The sequence below is a fragment of the Canis aureus genome, chromosome 5 (genome assembly GCF_053574225.1).
Source record: "Canis aureus isolate CA01 chromosome 5, VMU_Caureus_v.1.0, whole genome shotgun sequence".
Lineage (NCBI taxonomy): Eukaryota > Metazoa > Chordata > Mammalia > Carnivora > Canidae > Canis > Canis aureus.
The window spans coordinates 25,762,550-25,778,476 of NC_135615.1; the positions used below are offsets into that span (position 1 = coordinate 25,762,550).

At 47.5% G+C, this 15,927-nt stretch overlaps 1 protein-coding gene across 16 annotated transcripts in view; it reads right to left on the bottom strand.

Annotated features, from left to right (window-relative positions):
• CELF2 (CUGBP Elav-like family member 2) overlaps nucleotides 1–15,927 on the bottom strand; it is an 814,981-nt gene that overhangs the window by 64,510 nt on the left and 734,544 nt on the right. For all 16 annotated transcript variants that reach the window (XM_077897256.1, XM_077897248.1, XM_077897253.1 and 13 more), the window contains 2 exons: nucleotides 9,740–9,874; nucleotides 1,230–1,309 (listed from right to left, as the gene is read on the bottom strand). In XM_077897256.1, coding sequence (XP_077753382.1) covers nucleotides 1,230–1,309; nucleotides 9,740–9,874 — 215 coding nt within the window. The remainder of the gene's footprint in view (nucleotides 1–1,229; nucleotides 1,310–9,739; nucleotides 9,875–15,927) is intronic.

Genomic DNA, 15,927 nt, shown 5'->3' on the forward strand with positions numbered 1-15,927 from the left:
CGCCCACCTTCCGGGTCACTGTAAAAAAAAAAAAAAGTCGCCCACAGAACATGACGCGGAATGATCACTTAGCTCCCAGCGTGCTTTGGGAGATGCAGCATTGCAAAAAAACAAACAAACAAATGAAAAAAAAAAATCACCCTCCACCTCCCACCTCGCTCAAAAAAAAAAAAAAAAAAAAAAAAAGAGGTAAAAAAGCGCAAACAATCCATAAAGAAATTTTTGCACATTAAATAAAATTGAGAATATTTTGCTTTTCGGAAGATGAAAACGTAACTTCAGGTAACACCACAGGGCCACTTTCCAGAAAAGATCACCCATACACAGAGGTACAGTATACAGAGTACAGCAGAACATGCACTCCCAAATGGATCTATCAGACAATACAGAGTAAGTAACAGCATATCACTCTTGGAATGCTTTTGTGCAAAATTCTGAAAGGCCAGACCCAAATCACAGACTAGAAGTACAGAGCCATCTATCTACACATGTGGGCGAACACCCACCAGCGTATAGATCTTCCCCCAAAGCCACTATCTCTCATTTAGGAGACCAAATTTGAGCCTTTATGTTTCTTTTATTGGGAGGTTTTTTTTTTTTTTTTTTAAATGTAAAAAGATGAATCTGGTTTTTCCAGAGATTTTCATGCGTTGTAACGTTTTCACGGGTTAAACAATGTAGGAGAAGTATTAATTTTCTCCCGACATTCTTGATGCAAAAGCACAATTTTGTTTGGACTAAAGAGAACTTGACCTCACATTTAAGAAAAAAAAAAAGGAAAAGGAAAAAGGGGGGGGGGGAAGAACCCTGTGATTGGCACAGGGCAGGCCGCAATTTGGAGCGAGGGCTGTTAAGGCTGACTCCATACCAACCCTGGACCAGGAACGGACTGGATCCTTTAGAGGTTGAGAATGGGTCTTGGTTTAAATTGCACCGTGACGCTACGTTGCAGGGCCTGGGCCACTACAATAAAAGGCTCAAAAAATAATGTACAGCAAGTGGAAGGTTTTACTAAATGCATTTCAAGTCATTAGGGGAAAAATTCAGAGAGAGAGAGAGAGAGTGAGAGAGTGAGAGAGAGAGAGAGAGGATGAATATGAATGAATGGAAGAGATGGTGAAAGTGTCAATCTGTGATTGTCATGTAAACAATCCGCACAGGAGAGAGCGGCTTTACCATTCCCCATCATTTGCACAAAGAAAACAAAGAAAGGGCAGATGATACAGTACCTCCATGGTCTGAGACTGATGCATGGCTTTGATTGCATTCTGTGCCATTGCCCTTGTAGAAAATGTGACAAACGCACAGCCTGTGGGAAACAAGGGGACAGGGAGCAGGAAAGACAAAAAACAACAAGACAAAAGGGTTGGACGCTTGTTAAACCAACACAGTCTACGAGAACTGCCACAGGACGACACCGTTCTCAGTAGTACATAAAAATCAACAACTTCTCTCTCGGTTTTTATCTTAGTTTGCTTTTTATTCACAGTGCTGACTTGCTAATCTGACCAAAGCAGAAAGATTTATTTATTGACTGGTTTATTTATTTATTTATTTTTTTAAATGGAGACGAGGGGAAAGTAGTTGGGCACTTTTTTTTTTTTTTTTTTTAAGCCACAGGGAAGGGGAGGGTGCTTTGAAATTAGCAAGATCTTTTTCTTGCATTTTCTAAAATAAAAAGTTGTAATTTTACATTTTCTCCTTGGCTGATTATCTTGACTTGTAGGGCATCCACTCCACACATTCGAGGCTTTGGATTTCAAATTTTCGAGTTGATTTCTAAGCAGCAGATAATGCAATCCTCACACCGGAGGGCGAATTAGCAAATAAATTCCAAAGGCTCGAAATGTCAGCAAATAAATATCTCTGGTCTCTTCTGGGCCGTTAAAACATATATATGCATACGTATACACTGATGCGATTCCAATGCAAAGAAATATACCACATCCTGCAGGAACTATTTGGTTGTTATTAATCACGCACAAGAACAAATGCTCTATCACTCTGAGAATATTCAATAGTGCTTATCAGGTAAAACTTTAGAAAATCTGCATTAGATTTCTTAGCCGTCTGAAATCTCTATGACTTTTCAGAGTTGTGATTTCGGATATGCATCAGAGATCTGACCTAAAGTCTAACATACACAAGACAATGTACAGTTCTCTGAATGTTTCCTGTGAGACCCATTGAACTTTCCACGGCTCTTTATTTCTCGTGCGGTAAAATAAGCAGCGTCTACAGTGCCTGCTTCTGTTCCTTGAGGCAGTACTGGCCACCGTACAGGTCACTGCTCCAACTACATGGCTCATTGCCCTTTTCACTAATAAAAACACTGCCTTCAGAAATTTACATTTTATTCATCATGCACCCTTGGGCTTCTTAGAGAAAAGGACTGTGAAATTAATGCAGATTCAGGCTGATTTTATAATAATACCACGGCACACTAAAAGCTTAGCTAAAGCAATGCAGACTTATTTCACTTATGATCTCTAATGACTTTAAAAGTGCATTGATTTTCAGCTTCTTTAGCTTTGCACAGTTTGAACTTAGGTATCAGAGAATAATTTAGTGTTCCACTCAATTTCTTCAAAACATTATTATTATTACTACTTAAAAGATTTCCAAATGAAGCAGATCTAAACACTGAGAGGCAGAAGCCTGTTGTCCTCTCAGAGTGAACGCATGGAAGTGGAATTCTGGTATCCACAGTGCGAGATTATTGCCCCTGTGGCCAGTAAGCCAAACAGAATGTTCTACATCCGGGGGGGAAAAAAAAAGAAAGAAAGAAAAAGAAAGAAAGAAAAAAAAAAAAAAACAACAACCCAGCAGATTGTTTGGTTTCTGTAAATCAATTTGTGAGTCATAAAGTATATTTTCTTCGTTTGCTCTGCATGTGTACCTGGTGAGATTATCAAGTCAATACTGTATTAGCACCTTTTAATCAAACAGCAATAAGAGAAAGTAGCACCTGCCCATTACCCCCAAAGCACAAAAACATCCAGTCATGAGAATAAGTCAATGCATTTTTTTTTTTTGCATCATGCTGTAATTTTTAATACAACAAAACTCTCAGTAGGTGGGAGAGTCATCCCTCATTCACCTCCCGGCTGAGCTGGCCTTACAAAGCCTGAAGTCTAGCTTGCTATGAATGCCGAGATGTTTCATATACTTCTCTGACATTATAGCAGCTAGCGGAGCTTACTATTTAAACACACTTGTCTGTACCTCCACTGGCTGTAGCTTCTGTCATCAGTGAAAGCGATCTGGAGCCTTCTCTGAGGCATCTAGAAGATGTGTGTAATAGTGTGAAACAGATGACAGTACATCTACTGGCTTCCATATTGCGACTCAGTGCTACAATTAGAGAGCCCCAAAGTCACCATCCGTCTCAAAATGGTGCCCCTTCAAAAACACTGTGGTTATCACCGACATGATCAGCGGAGGAAGTAGCACTAAGATTTCTCTTCTTGCATTTCTTGAGACTGCAATGGAATTATCTGCTTTTGCAAATAATCTGATGGAGATCTATTTGACATCATGTGAAGCCTGGCCTAACTCTGCTTTTAATACCCGAAACTGTTTCATTCACTTTATTTGCTCTAATTATCCAGGAACATGTGCCAAACAGTTTTCCAAATGGAGGTTAAGAATGCATTAAAAAAAAAAAAACACATGTAAAATGTCAACAGAAATCAATAAGGCATAGTTTATGCATTTATCACAATTTCAGAACAAGCAGAACTTTTTGAGTAACTTAGTGAGAAAGATACAGCAATTAGCAGGTCTCAGAAGTATTAGCAACAGAACAATAAAATTTCATCTCTATAAACTCGAACCATTGCTCTTTCCTCTCTGAAACCTGCAATTAAAAGCTCGACTGATGCTTCTAATTATACAACCGTTACTGCATCCAAAAAAAATGATCTGACAAATCTGATGACTCCTTTAACCTTTTTACTCTATTGGCAGTGGTGCAGTAAGAGGGAACCTGTCTCCTTAGGGGCTCTGTCAAGTTCGGGGCTATGTGCTGTGTTCAATTACTTAAGAATGAAAATTACTGCCATTTGTAAAGTGAGAGCACACATTGAAGACCTCCCTCTCTACGCCAGAACTTCTGGATGAAGTTCTGCAACTTCAGAACCAAATGGAAGCTTGTTAACCTTTGTAATTTCTGCTCTAGTCCTATGGCTAGGTTTTAATTTTCTTTCCCACGGCACTGAAAACATGGTGGTGGCTTCAGGATTAGGCCTCAAAATGCTTTTCAGTAATAGAGGGTCACATAAGCTTCTTCCACCAAGACTGGCTTCCAGCTTCTTCTACAAGCCAAGGAACTGACTTTCCATTGGGCAAAAATAACTTAGGTCAATTGGCCCTTCCTACTAAAAATGAGCTTCTGGGTGCAGTGGGGTCCACCGGTTCTTGACAGGGTGACTGCTCTGACGGCCTTGTAGGGCCAGCCCTCCTCTATTCTAGATTATTGGATGTACTGTCTCAGGAGTCAGTTCTCTGACTACTGATTAAAACGTGGGAGAAACCAGAATGGGGGGAAAAAGATGACATGTACCAAGAAATGAAGCTTTTCTTCTTCTTCTTCTTCTTCTTTTTTTTGGTTAGTTAAGATAGCCTGTATCTTATTGTCTTGAAACCTCTCTAAATACATAATAGCTGAAAAAAAATTAAGAAAAAATTCATCCTTGACTGTGGCCACCCTGTATTTTACCTTACAATTACTTATTGTCTCTACTTTCAGAATGTCAGAGATGGCTCACAGAAATGAAAGGGGCTGCACTCCTCCCGGTTTGGTGGGGTTGCCTTCTTGCTGCTAAAACAGATAAATGATTGACTGGGGAAAGGTTTCTCCAAGTAATTTCCTCCTACAGACGGGATCTAAGGAACGCACGTGGCCCTGTCACAGAGAAGATTCTGGAACACATCTATTACGCTTGTCATCTCAACTGAAAAGCTATCTTCACTCAGGTGTTCTACTTATTTTCTCAGTTGCAAGAGAATTTTGAGAGAACTAGATGAATTCTTGGTCTGCACCAGAGAGAGAGAGAGAGAGAGAGAGAGAGAGAGAGAGAGAGAGAAGAAAGAAAGGAAGGAGCACAGGCACTTTCAAAAGCATGTACAATGTCAGGGCCTCTTGCTTTTATGCTTCTTCTTTGAAAGAGAAGCAGCAGTCTGCTATATTTCAACTGAGGGAAGCGTACTTAAAATAACTTGTGTGGCACGAAGCAGCTTTTGGCCTATGGAAAACTTGTTTATAACTTCCCATTCGGCCAAAGAGAGTTCTTAATGCAGCCGATTTTCCTCCCTGTATCTTTTTAGTGGAGGCAGAATGTATTAAACATATGCTCTCCGTAGAACACGAGAGCGTCACAACTAGTACTGGGGTACACCACCCCCAGGGGTGGCTTCGTTTCTCTAGAACTGGTGTGGAGGGATTGCTCCTTAATGGCACCTCAGGCTGAGTGCAGAGCAGGACTTACTAGTTTGCCAATTCTCATCCCTGAGGGGAGGTTCAGGGACTGTATGGAGAACCAGATAACAAAATGCAGTACCTAACCCAGGGGTATTTGATACGAGTTTCCGCACATGCTTAGATATCAGTGGGCGAGCCTAAGCTGTCATGATCCAAACTGAGTCCACCGTGCGTACCTGTTTTAAAAGTCAAAAGCCCTATCCTAATATTCTGATCAGATATAATGGAAACAAATGAGGATTTAGTGGCTAAGTCCAGTCTGTGCTCGCCAACATCCCTGAGAATATTGCCAATTTCATTTGTCAAGGGTTTTGGCAGGAGAATGTTGGAACACCATAAACACAGCTGGAATATTCTTAAACAAGCAGAAAGTTACCTTACATGGCAGTAAAGATCTGACTACACTTTGTGGGAAAGAAAAATGAGATAAACTCTTTCATTGTCTCCGAGTCACAGATATTCGTTGCCATGGTGCAGAAAACCCTGTGGACTGTACCCAAACAGTCCATTCTGACGGTGGGATTATGGGTAAGTGAGAACATGTGTATTTTAGGAAATCAACAGGCTAAAGGGACACTGACGAATGCACTGGCTTGGAGGACTCCAGCTTTGATTTTGAGAGCAAACATCTCATTTGACTTCCTGTGCGTGGACGTGTGGTATGCCGCTTACTTTCTCAAAACAGGTCAGCAGGCCTGGGAGGCTGACCTGCTACTGCAGAAGATCTGAGTATTAGGGAGCGGCTTGAAAATATCTCAAACCGGGTTTTCCAAGTTAGAAAAGATGGTTACTGCCCCCCCCCGCCCAGGGGAAAATGCACGTTGAGATGCGGGCATATGGTGAAAAGAGAGAGTCAGACTCCTGATATTTGCTGAGTGCTGGTTTCAACGTGCTTGGTAGATGCTAGGTGCTGTCCATGTACAGTTGTGACGATTCCTGGGCGGGGTGGGGGCAGGGGGGCGAGGTCCTGATCTGGAACCTGGCATGGATCTGGGTGCTGGGGAGTAACTGTCGGGGCTTCTTTGCAAATAGTCTTTCTTGTCAATATGGAGATGAGGATTTCTGTTTTCAAGATTCTAACCCAAAGTACAGAGCTGTGGGTCCTGGCAGCCCACTCCCCCGAATCAGTGCAGGGACCCTGATTCTAGAAGCCCGGAGAGACCTCAGCTTCGCCACCTGGCAGGGAGGAAAGTGAAGCTACCGAGGTGGTCAGAGAAGAAATGACCCGAGACACCTGTGGGGGAGCCAGCGCCCTTGCCTGCCTCTTCGGTCTTCATTCTTGTAGCTGAACTGGGCAAAGGCAAAGCCAGAAAAGCGAACCACTTTTCTGTCCCTCTGCCTCATGATCGCATGGTTTGATTCAAAAACTTTTTTATTTAGACTAGTTTAGACTCGGTTTAGTAGGACAAGGGGCTTTTCATTTTCAGGGCGACCAACCTTTCCTTTCACTTGGTTTTTATGTATTTGTTTACGTCTTAAACGGCTGAGCCAGCAACAGGCATCAGAGACCAGAAATGCTGAGCACCCTTTATCTGCACAGCCACTAATGGGAGACACTTATTAATATTTGATTGAAAACTGCAATTCTTTAATGGAAGCAAAATAGTAGCACGGGAGAGAATTGTTCTTTTAACAAATACACTGATTCAGGAGCAGTCCCCTGTACCCAGGCGTCCCTGGGTCTCACTAATTGAAAAACCTACCAGCGTCTGGCTTTATATTTCAGAACAAATGGTTATAAATGAGTATTTTTCTTTTTTTTGCCATGGGGAATTCTCATCAGTTCACCAGAAATTACTTTTCTGTTAAGAAGAAAGAAGAAGAAGGAGGCAAAAAAAAGGGGGGCGGGGGGCAGGGAGGAGTGTACTCCTCTTTACACGGAACCGGCATGTGCAGGAAGCAGGGAGGAGCACGTTGCCCTGACTGGTGTCCTAACTGGCGTCCTAACTGGCGTCCTAACCGGCGTCTGCGTGGAGCTCTGCGGCCCAGGCCCGGCGGCAGCACAGGCAGGTCAGGTCGAGGCCTCTAGGCCACTACCGCATCCTGCTCTGTCCTGCGAGAAGCTGGGGGAGAAGCTGGGGCTGCTCTAAGGTCTTCTCTGCGGGAGTAACTTAGGGGCGCTCGGGGAGCACTAGGCACCGTGGGCCCCGAGGCCGCCGGAGGAAGCGCACGGAGCACCAGCTGGGCGGACGGAGAGCACGGGTGGGGTTCCCCCAGCCGCGGGATGCTCACCCAGGAGACCTCCCACGGCAGGCGCCCCAGGAGGGGAGCGGGGCAGGCACTGTGACTGCTGCCTTGGGGGGGCCGAGATGAGACAGGGATGGGACAGTGGGCTGGCGGTGGTCACAGCTCACGTCTGGAGTTCTGGACCGGGATCTCGGGCCCACGGGGCTCTCACCACTAGAAAATCCCCCCGTGGCTAGTCGGGGGGCCTCCTCTCTGCTGGTTCTCCACGTCCTGGGTCTTGGCGACTGGGAACCTGCGAGCTCGGGGCTGTGGCTGGGAGGAGGAGGGGAGCCCGCACGCGCTGGTCGCTGCGCTGGCAGGGACAGGGATCGCAACAGTCCCGCTCGTGGGTTCCTGCACCTTTTTTTCTTCTTCCAGCCACGCTGCCTCTTCCCACGGGGATCTTGCTCCCCCGCCCCCACGGCTGCCCCGGGGAAGCAGAGTCAGATGACCCAGCGTGACTGGCAGTCCTCAGGGAGTGAATGAGCTGGGGTGGCACTGGGTGGCGGGGGGGGGGCGTGCGCCAGGACGGAGGTCCCAGCATCCTCCTGCCCCTGAGGCCATGTGGCCTCCAGCCTGGGGGGCTGCTGTGGTTGACGCTGGTAACGGCGTGGGCGGTAAGCTACGGCTCCGCCTGAGGCCCTGGGCCTGCAGGTGGGGGCCACACTCAGAGCGATCTTGGTCAGCTCTCGGGGAGGCCTGCCTGTCGGGGACCCCTCGAGCTGTCACGCCCATTCCATGCCTCCCTCCTTTTAAAACCACCTTTGGAAGAAAACACGGGGACTGCAGGCAGGAAGCTTTTTCCACCTCCTTCTACTGTTCCCCTCGATTGCCTCTGTTTTGGGGGCCCCGGAGGTGGCTGTAGGCGGAAAACCTTTGTTCTCCACGCCTTTGATTCTAGCAGCTGACAGCGTTAAGTTTCGCATCTCAAAGTCGAAAGAACAAATGCTCTTCCTCACGTGGTGCTGAGTTTAGCTAAAATGAGGGACACGGGTGTGAAGGAGTGCTTTGAGACGTAAGGCCCAACTTTTTCTTTCAGCAGGTGGTTCGAGACGGCAGTGCTGTCCCAGAACCAGAGACTGGGAATGAAGAGAAGTTTCTAATTAGCCCCATGGAAACTGCATCGAGAAGTATCCTTGATAGAATGAGAGCCTCTCTGTGGTGCAAACATATGGGTTGCTTAGGAGAAGTGAACAGTGACGTTTTATATGTACACCCTGACTCCAGCCTCCTGGGCGGTCTCGGGAAACATGGTCTGATGAGGGGGGACACTCCGCGACAGCGCTTAGGAGTGGGTTAGCCAAGGATCTGCTGTGCAAGGAGGGCCAGACGTGGAAAGGGACGTTATTTCCAGCTGCCTTGGGTAGCTGCTTGCAGACACACTGGTTTTCCTCAGGGCTCGAAGCCCCCATCTCTGCTTCCATCACGGTGACAAAGAGGAGCCTACTATCTCCTGGACCAAGTCATCTGTCTGCCACGTAATGGGATTTCCTGTGCTCAGGCCTCCCAGGAATTTTGCTCTTGGAAATAAAACCCTCACACCCCAGGACAGGCCCAGCTACCCTGAGTCCCTAAGCTGTTCTGCGCTACGTGGGGACACTGACGTTTTTCCTCGGTTTATGTCGCTGTCAAGGGGCCCGTCCCCTTCCCATGGCTCTCGGGCAGAGGCAGGAAGCCAGAGACTAAGATGAAAACAACAAATATTCTCTTTCCTCCTCCACATCTCTCCTTCACCCCCAGAATGTACTTCAATTTGAGATCGAAAGGGATGTATAACGACAGGGCGGCCTGTCGGCGTCCCCGCTGGCCGGGAGAGCCTGAGCTAATATGTTGGCTCTAAGACCTTCTCGACCTGAGAAATTCAAGGTGATCACTTCAGCTACGGTGAAAAGTTCACGCTGGAAAACGTGATCACACGAGACGCATTACAGGGTGACCTCTTGCTGCGTGCGGTGGCTACATCTACCTTGATTGTGACACACAGTTCCAATTAGCACTTAAGGAAAGAGACTTTATAGACAGTACACTCACCTCGACTCAGCCCGTCGGGTCCCCGGAGGATCCGACATTCTTCTATCTGGCCAAATGGAGAAAACATCACCCTGATATCATTCTCATTACATTTCTTCGAAACCATTCCTATGAATAATTTTCGGTCTTCCACAGCTAGGAGATAAAAATAATGAATGAGCAAAGGCCATTCCCCCCCCCCCCCCCATTTTTTTCTTGTAATTAATGCTTCATTACCACATCAAACCGGGCCCCCGGTCATGTGAGACGAAGCATGGGACTTCCCAAGGCCAGCTCTTGGGACTTCCAGGCCGCCTTCCCCGGCGCCCTTCATCCTGCCTCCCTCCGTGAGCTGCCTCTTACCCACATGACATCTTCAGAGGACCCGAGACACCACCAAGTCCTCCCCTCCCACCCCGTCTGGAAACTCACGGTGCTAACATGTTAGAGCTCCGTGTAGTCACCAAACGCTACCATTACATAGAGATCGTTTTGAACGTGCATTTTTTTTTTTTCTCCCATAGGTGTTCTTTGGACTTGAATGACAAGAGAGAGAAAAAGGTTGGGGAGAGAAAAATAGGATGAACAGATAAAGCACCACGGGAAATGAAACTCTGAACAAGGCATTCACTGGGGGGAACCTCCTCTCTCAATTTCAAATAGCTTGGCCGCATGGATCCAGACAGTAAGGAGAGAGAAGAGAGATGCTCATCTCTCTGGAGAAACATAGATGACCTTCCGTCCATCCGTCCGTCCGTCCGTCCGTCCACTCTAACCAGGACAACATGTGGTCTGCATCTGTGGCTGAAGATCAAGGCAACTCTAGGGGCAGAGCGAGGCCGTGGCTACTTGAGAATCCCGTCGGGATGGCCCCGCGCTCGGGGTGGAACCCGAAACGGGAAAGAGCATGAAGGGAACGATGACCATTCTTTGCACCTGGATGCAGGACACTTGACAGAAATGCATTTTGGGTGTCACGCCCCCCCCTCCCCCCCAACCAGTGCCAACCCTGGAAACTGCTGGGAGGGTAAAAAGACTGAGGAAGGTTTGCCTCTGATGACCCGGGAGATTTTCCTCAAAATCTACAAGCCTGCGCTCAGGATAAGTGGCCTACATTTAGCCTCAAAGGCACAATTATCACTGATTTTGGGACAGTGTTTGCAGCCTTTTTAAAGGAAAGAGCAAAAAAAAAAATTAAAATTAAAATTAAAAAATAAAATAAACACAAAAAAGGGAAAGGGAAAAAAAACTCCACCTCTGTTCTAGACGTCCCGTGTTGCATTTTAACCCACGTCTTAGGATTTAAAGGAAGGGCAGGCGGCTGTACCAGCATTTTAGACAGGCTGGCTTAGGGAAGGGCCCTGCCGTCCACGCTGTGTAGAAACCTTCGTGTCCTATCTGTGTCATAATCTCACCGCTGCTCTTAACTGGCTCTTATCTCTGTCTCCCGGATTCTTGCCCTGGACAGCCAGTGTCTCGGTTTCATTTAACCGGCAAGAATGGATTTTCGGCTTTCTAGGGCCAGGTGCTCTTGATGCCTGAGTCAAACCGGCCTGGGCCCCCCGGGGGCTGGGAGAGAGATCTGTCAGCGAGGAGTGATGGGACACAGCGAGGCCTGCTCTGGGGGGCCGCCGCCCAGGGGGGGATCCCATCTGTCCGTGATGTCTGCTAAAGCCCCGTGTGGCTCCTGAGCACTTGAACCCTGGCTAGTGTGACTGAGAAACTGAACTGCTATTGTGATTTAATTGTAACTAATTAAAAAATAATAATTTAAATTTAAGAAGCCCCGTGTGACATTACGGTGGACCCTGCAGCTCTGCGAGGCCTGGGTGAGGCAGGTAAGGGCTCCTGCCCCATGGAGCCCCGCACTGGAAGCAGGAGACTTGGAAGATGTTCTGTGTCAGTCTCAAAGACCCCTGGTGGGGCAGGGAAGGAACCTGCCTAGCCTGGGCCATAGCTGCTGCCCCTCTCCCGGCTCCAGTCCTGGCCCCCGTGTGAGGGCAGAGGAGGGAGAGGAGGCCTCCAGGGGAAGGCAGGGCTGGGTCAGAGACTTGCCGGGTCCCGCACTGCCCACTGAGTTGACGGCCACCCCAAGGGGTGAGCTGACTTGCGTGGCCCTCGGCCTCGTCATCCATAAAAAGAGGTTTAAACTCCTCTCTTTCCTGGCTGTATTTCTTAAGTGACAGAGAGAGGACAGCCCAGCTATGTGCCTGGCGTGACCCAAGTACCTGGGGTGGGGATGCAGAAGCCCAGGATCCCACCTGCCAGCCGTGCTCTGCACCGACACAGCTCCTGCGACGGTGCAGAGAATCTAGGACTCTGAGCCACATGGGTGGGAACCAAACACCATGGGGCTATGAGCTATGGACTGTGCACCAAGAGCTGCAGAAAGGCTTGGTGGGCGGAGGGGGTGGCATTTCAGCTGGCCCTGGAGGGGCACGGGGAGAGGCTGCTAGAAGTGTGGGGACAACATGCAGTGGGGGGATGGAGGAAAGCAGCCAGGCTTCAGCCCCTGCAGCTTCTGTAGAGAGGGGCTCAAGGCAACACAGTCCTGTGTTGAGCCTCATCAAAGTGGCCGTGGGCAATGGTGTCACTGGTTCTGAGTCACAGGGGGAAGCTGGGGAGGACCCGACTTCCCTCCAGTAGATGAACAATCTCACTTGTAAGAAGCTTTTCTCTCTCCCATCAGAGCAGGTGAGCTACCTGTGATCCACAGGGAAGTGGTGGACGTCGGTCAAGCAACTGTGCCCACCTACACTGATGACACGGTGGCCCCGAGGGGACACGACATCCCTGATGGGAAGGGACAGATTGCAGCATGGAAGAGCAGGGGCCAGCAAACTTCTAGGTGCAGTTGCAACCTCCCCACTCCCACTGCCTCCACGACTTCTACCCACAGAGGCTATGGCTGGTATCTTCTTGAGTGTTTAAAAAAAAAAAAGCCCTACTGAATGTCTTCTTATCCCGAAGAATTCAGTTTTAGTTCTTTCAAACAAAAGCGAATGATAACCTGAGTCCTCAGTTTCACCGGGAAACCGATCACTACGGCACGGAGCTAAAAGGCTTTGCAGGTTTGGAGCTTTACGGTGATGCTGGAATAAACTACATGTGCTGTTCCTGCATAAGCTGAAAAAATGATTTTCCCCCCGTAAGATGAACAGTGAGAACTGAAAACCACCTGTTGACAAGCCCTGGCGTCCCAGGCATCAGGCCAGCCACACCTGAGGCAGGGAGATGGACCAGAACTCTCTTTCAGTAGCAGCAGCAGCTCAGGACATATAAGGGAAGCCGACACCACCCATAGGGTGTCCACCCATAGGGACGAAGTGCCCACCTCGTCCTCCGCATGCGGGTCCCAGCGGAGAAGCTGGGTGCTGGCAAGGCGGCGAGCCCTGCTCCCTCTCTGGTTCCAACAGCTGGGCCCCCCTTGGGCTTCAGGGGCAAATGGGGAGACCTACTCACTCCCCCCTTTCTTCTCCCTTGAGTTTTCCTGGTGGAAATTCATTTGTCAAACTTGTTCCTGGGATTCCCAGTCTGAGGGTCCCTGAGCAGCTTTGTCAACATTCTAAATAAATACAATTATCTTGCATTCGCTTAACTTTTCCATCAACTTTTTGATGCATTTCTTGGTGTTTTTTCCCCCCTCCGTGTTCACAGGCGTCTTACTCGTGTTTTCAATCCACAGGAAGGCAGACTTGCTTAAACAAACCTACTGTGTTTATAGTAGTATGCTAAGTGCTGAAGGGAATTAAAAAAATTTTAAAAAAAGAAAAGAAAGGAAGAAGGAAAAGAAAAAAAAAGAAGAAGAAGAAGGAAAAGAAAATGTCCTGGCCCTGCAGGGGAAAAGTCTACTTTCCTTCAGGATAACTGATGAATGAGCAAGGGGCGACACCTTTTATACAGAGCGCCGTGCAGGTGGGGTGACCGTCACCGCTAACTACGGAGGGACAGGAAGGCAGTCCGTGACCAGAGACCACTTTAGGTTCTCCTGTGCTACGAGAATGGGTTAATATTTTAAGTTTTTAAGTGGGGACTTTTTTTTAAGTTCGGGGGAATACAAACTTTGTTTTTGAAAAAACCCTAATTGTAAGTCTGTGCTAACACCCTGGTGTACAATCTGTCAAAGTCACACCTGGATGCAGGGCGGCCTGAATTAATTAACAACTTTTCAATGTGTTAGTGCTAACATATGGCATTTAATTACTGCCTCCAAATCCGTGAGTCTTTCCACTTTGAATTTCAAAATTATTTCTTCCTCTTCCGGGGAAGCGGAAAGTGACCGGAAGGGGACGCCCTGTGAATCACTTCTTTACTAGACAATGTTTGGTCACCTTGACCCCGTGAGCTCTAGACTCGATGTGTGGACACCAGGGGTGCTGGAGGTCTTGAGAAAAAGAGAAAGGGCTCCCTTGGCATGTCTCGATGTGAGGCTTTAAGGGCCCCCGGCAAGTTGTGAGGTTGGAGGATTAAAGCAGGATGAATGAATTTATGCTCTGTGTACAGAAGGGACCAAAAACACCCCAAAACAATCCTCTCAACCAGGAGCATGACCTAAGAGTGAACACTGGCTGGTCGCTGAGACTCCAAGCACAGAACCAAAGGCAACCTCGATGCTTTTCTTATCAGTTTCTGCTACACAAACTTCAGATCCAGCAACTACATTTACTTTCCAATCTTGCACAGTGGGTACCTTTTTCTGTACCGCAAACAAAACTAGGAAAGAGGCCCCCCCAGGGCATAGGGAATGAAAGGTAGTAAAAATGTCTGTGCTGGGGTATGCTGCGCTCTGGAATCCACACCTCCTCAAGCCTCGTCCCCTGCCATTACTCAACTGTACCCAGTGGAAGAATAAGAAGACAACTTGGATTCTGTGAGAGATCTGAGTACTTATTCACTATGTTCTTCCCAAAGATCCCAGTATTTTATTGCTGATCCAGAATGGAATTTTTTTTTTTTTTTTTTTTTTTTTTTGTGGGGGGGAGCACCTGGCACAGTTAGAAGCACCAGGGCAGAAGTAAGATGCTGTGAGTTTGCAGAAATATGCTAGAGGCTGCAGCTTAAATCAGAGCCAATTAAGAGGGCAGGCTCTAGGAAGCCTGGAGATCTGGAAAGCCCGTTCAGTAAAATACCAAAGGGCAGGGCAGATCCAAGAGCAGCCTAGCGGGTCTGGGCTTACCAGGACGGCTGGCTCCCTTTGTCAGAATCTCTAGATAGACAAAGGCTTCAAAGAGTGATGGCCTTCTGGAATTCATTTGTCCATCACTAATTAACCAGTGATTAGCAGCCCTTTCTTGCTCAGCAAACACAAAGTTTCTGAGAGCCGAACATCCTGATAATGAAGATGGTAACTGTCTAACCGTGATGAGTCCTTTGTGCTATCCATAAATGTCAGCAAACTCAATAAAGGTACAATTAGAGCTCGTTATCCCTCTTTCACAACTATAGGAGCTATTGAGAGCATCTGAGCCAAAGAAACCTTGGTGCACTATGAGCTTTGGAAACTGTGCTTACCTGTCAAAACTGCCACGTGAAATCACCAAGGGCTTGCACCTTTTATCATTTGCTTTCAAAAACGGTACATTTCTCCTGATTCTGCAGCCAGGTCCAAGGAGAACCCTGAAGCCTGGTCAGCCCATGCAAAGTGAGGCATGGGTTTTACACCTCTATGAGGAAAAATGCTTTGAAAGGAGCTTTCAGCCCACTTATACTTCTTGACTTTTTTCCCTTTTTTCCTGGAAACTCAGAAAATGAAGGTCAATCTACAAAGCAAGGGAAGCGCTGGCCCAACGAGAAGGTATATGGAGGTGGCTTTTCCTTCGTGTGTCCAGAGCTATCTATGCGAAGCTGGAAGTGCCAGCTTCGGCCACTCAGAATGCACCAAGCAGCTGCCTCGGCTAGCCACGAGTGTGCTGATGACTTAGCAGAGCGAAGTTTTACTATGTGCCAGGTATTATGCTAAGTTCTTTGTAGATGTTAACTTGTGTTCTCTTAGGACAACCCTGTAAGGTGGGTGTTCGAAGAAGAATTGAGACCATAGACCACTGTAGCCCCCTCTCACAGCTGGGGATATAGGGGGTGCTGGGTGAGGTTACAGAACCTGCCCAAGGACACAGCTAACAGGTGCAGGGTCAGTGGTCAAGTCTGGGCTTCTGGAAATTACTTCTACCTGTGACCCTGAGTTGCTTCCTGAACGACATTCTGAAGTTATC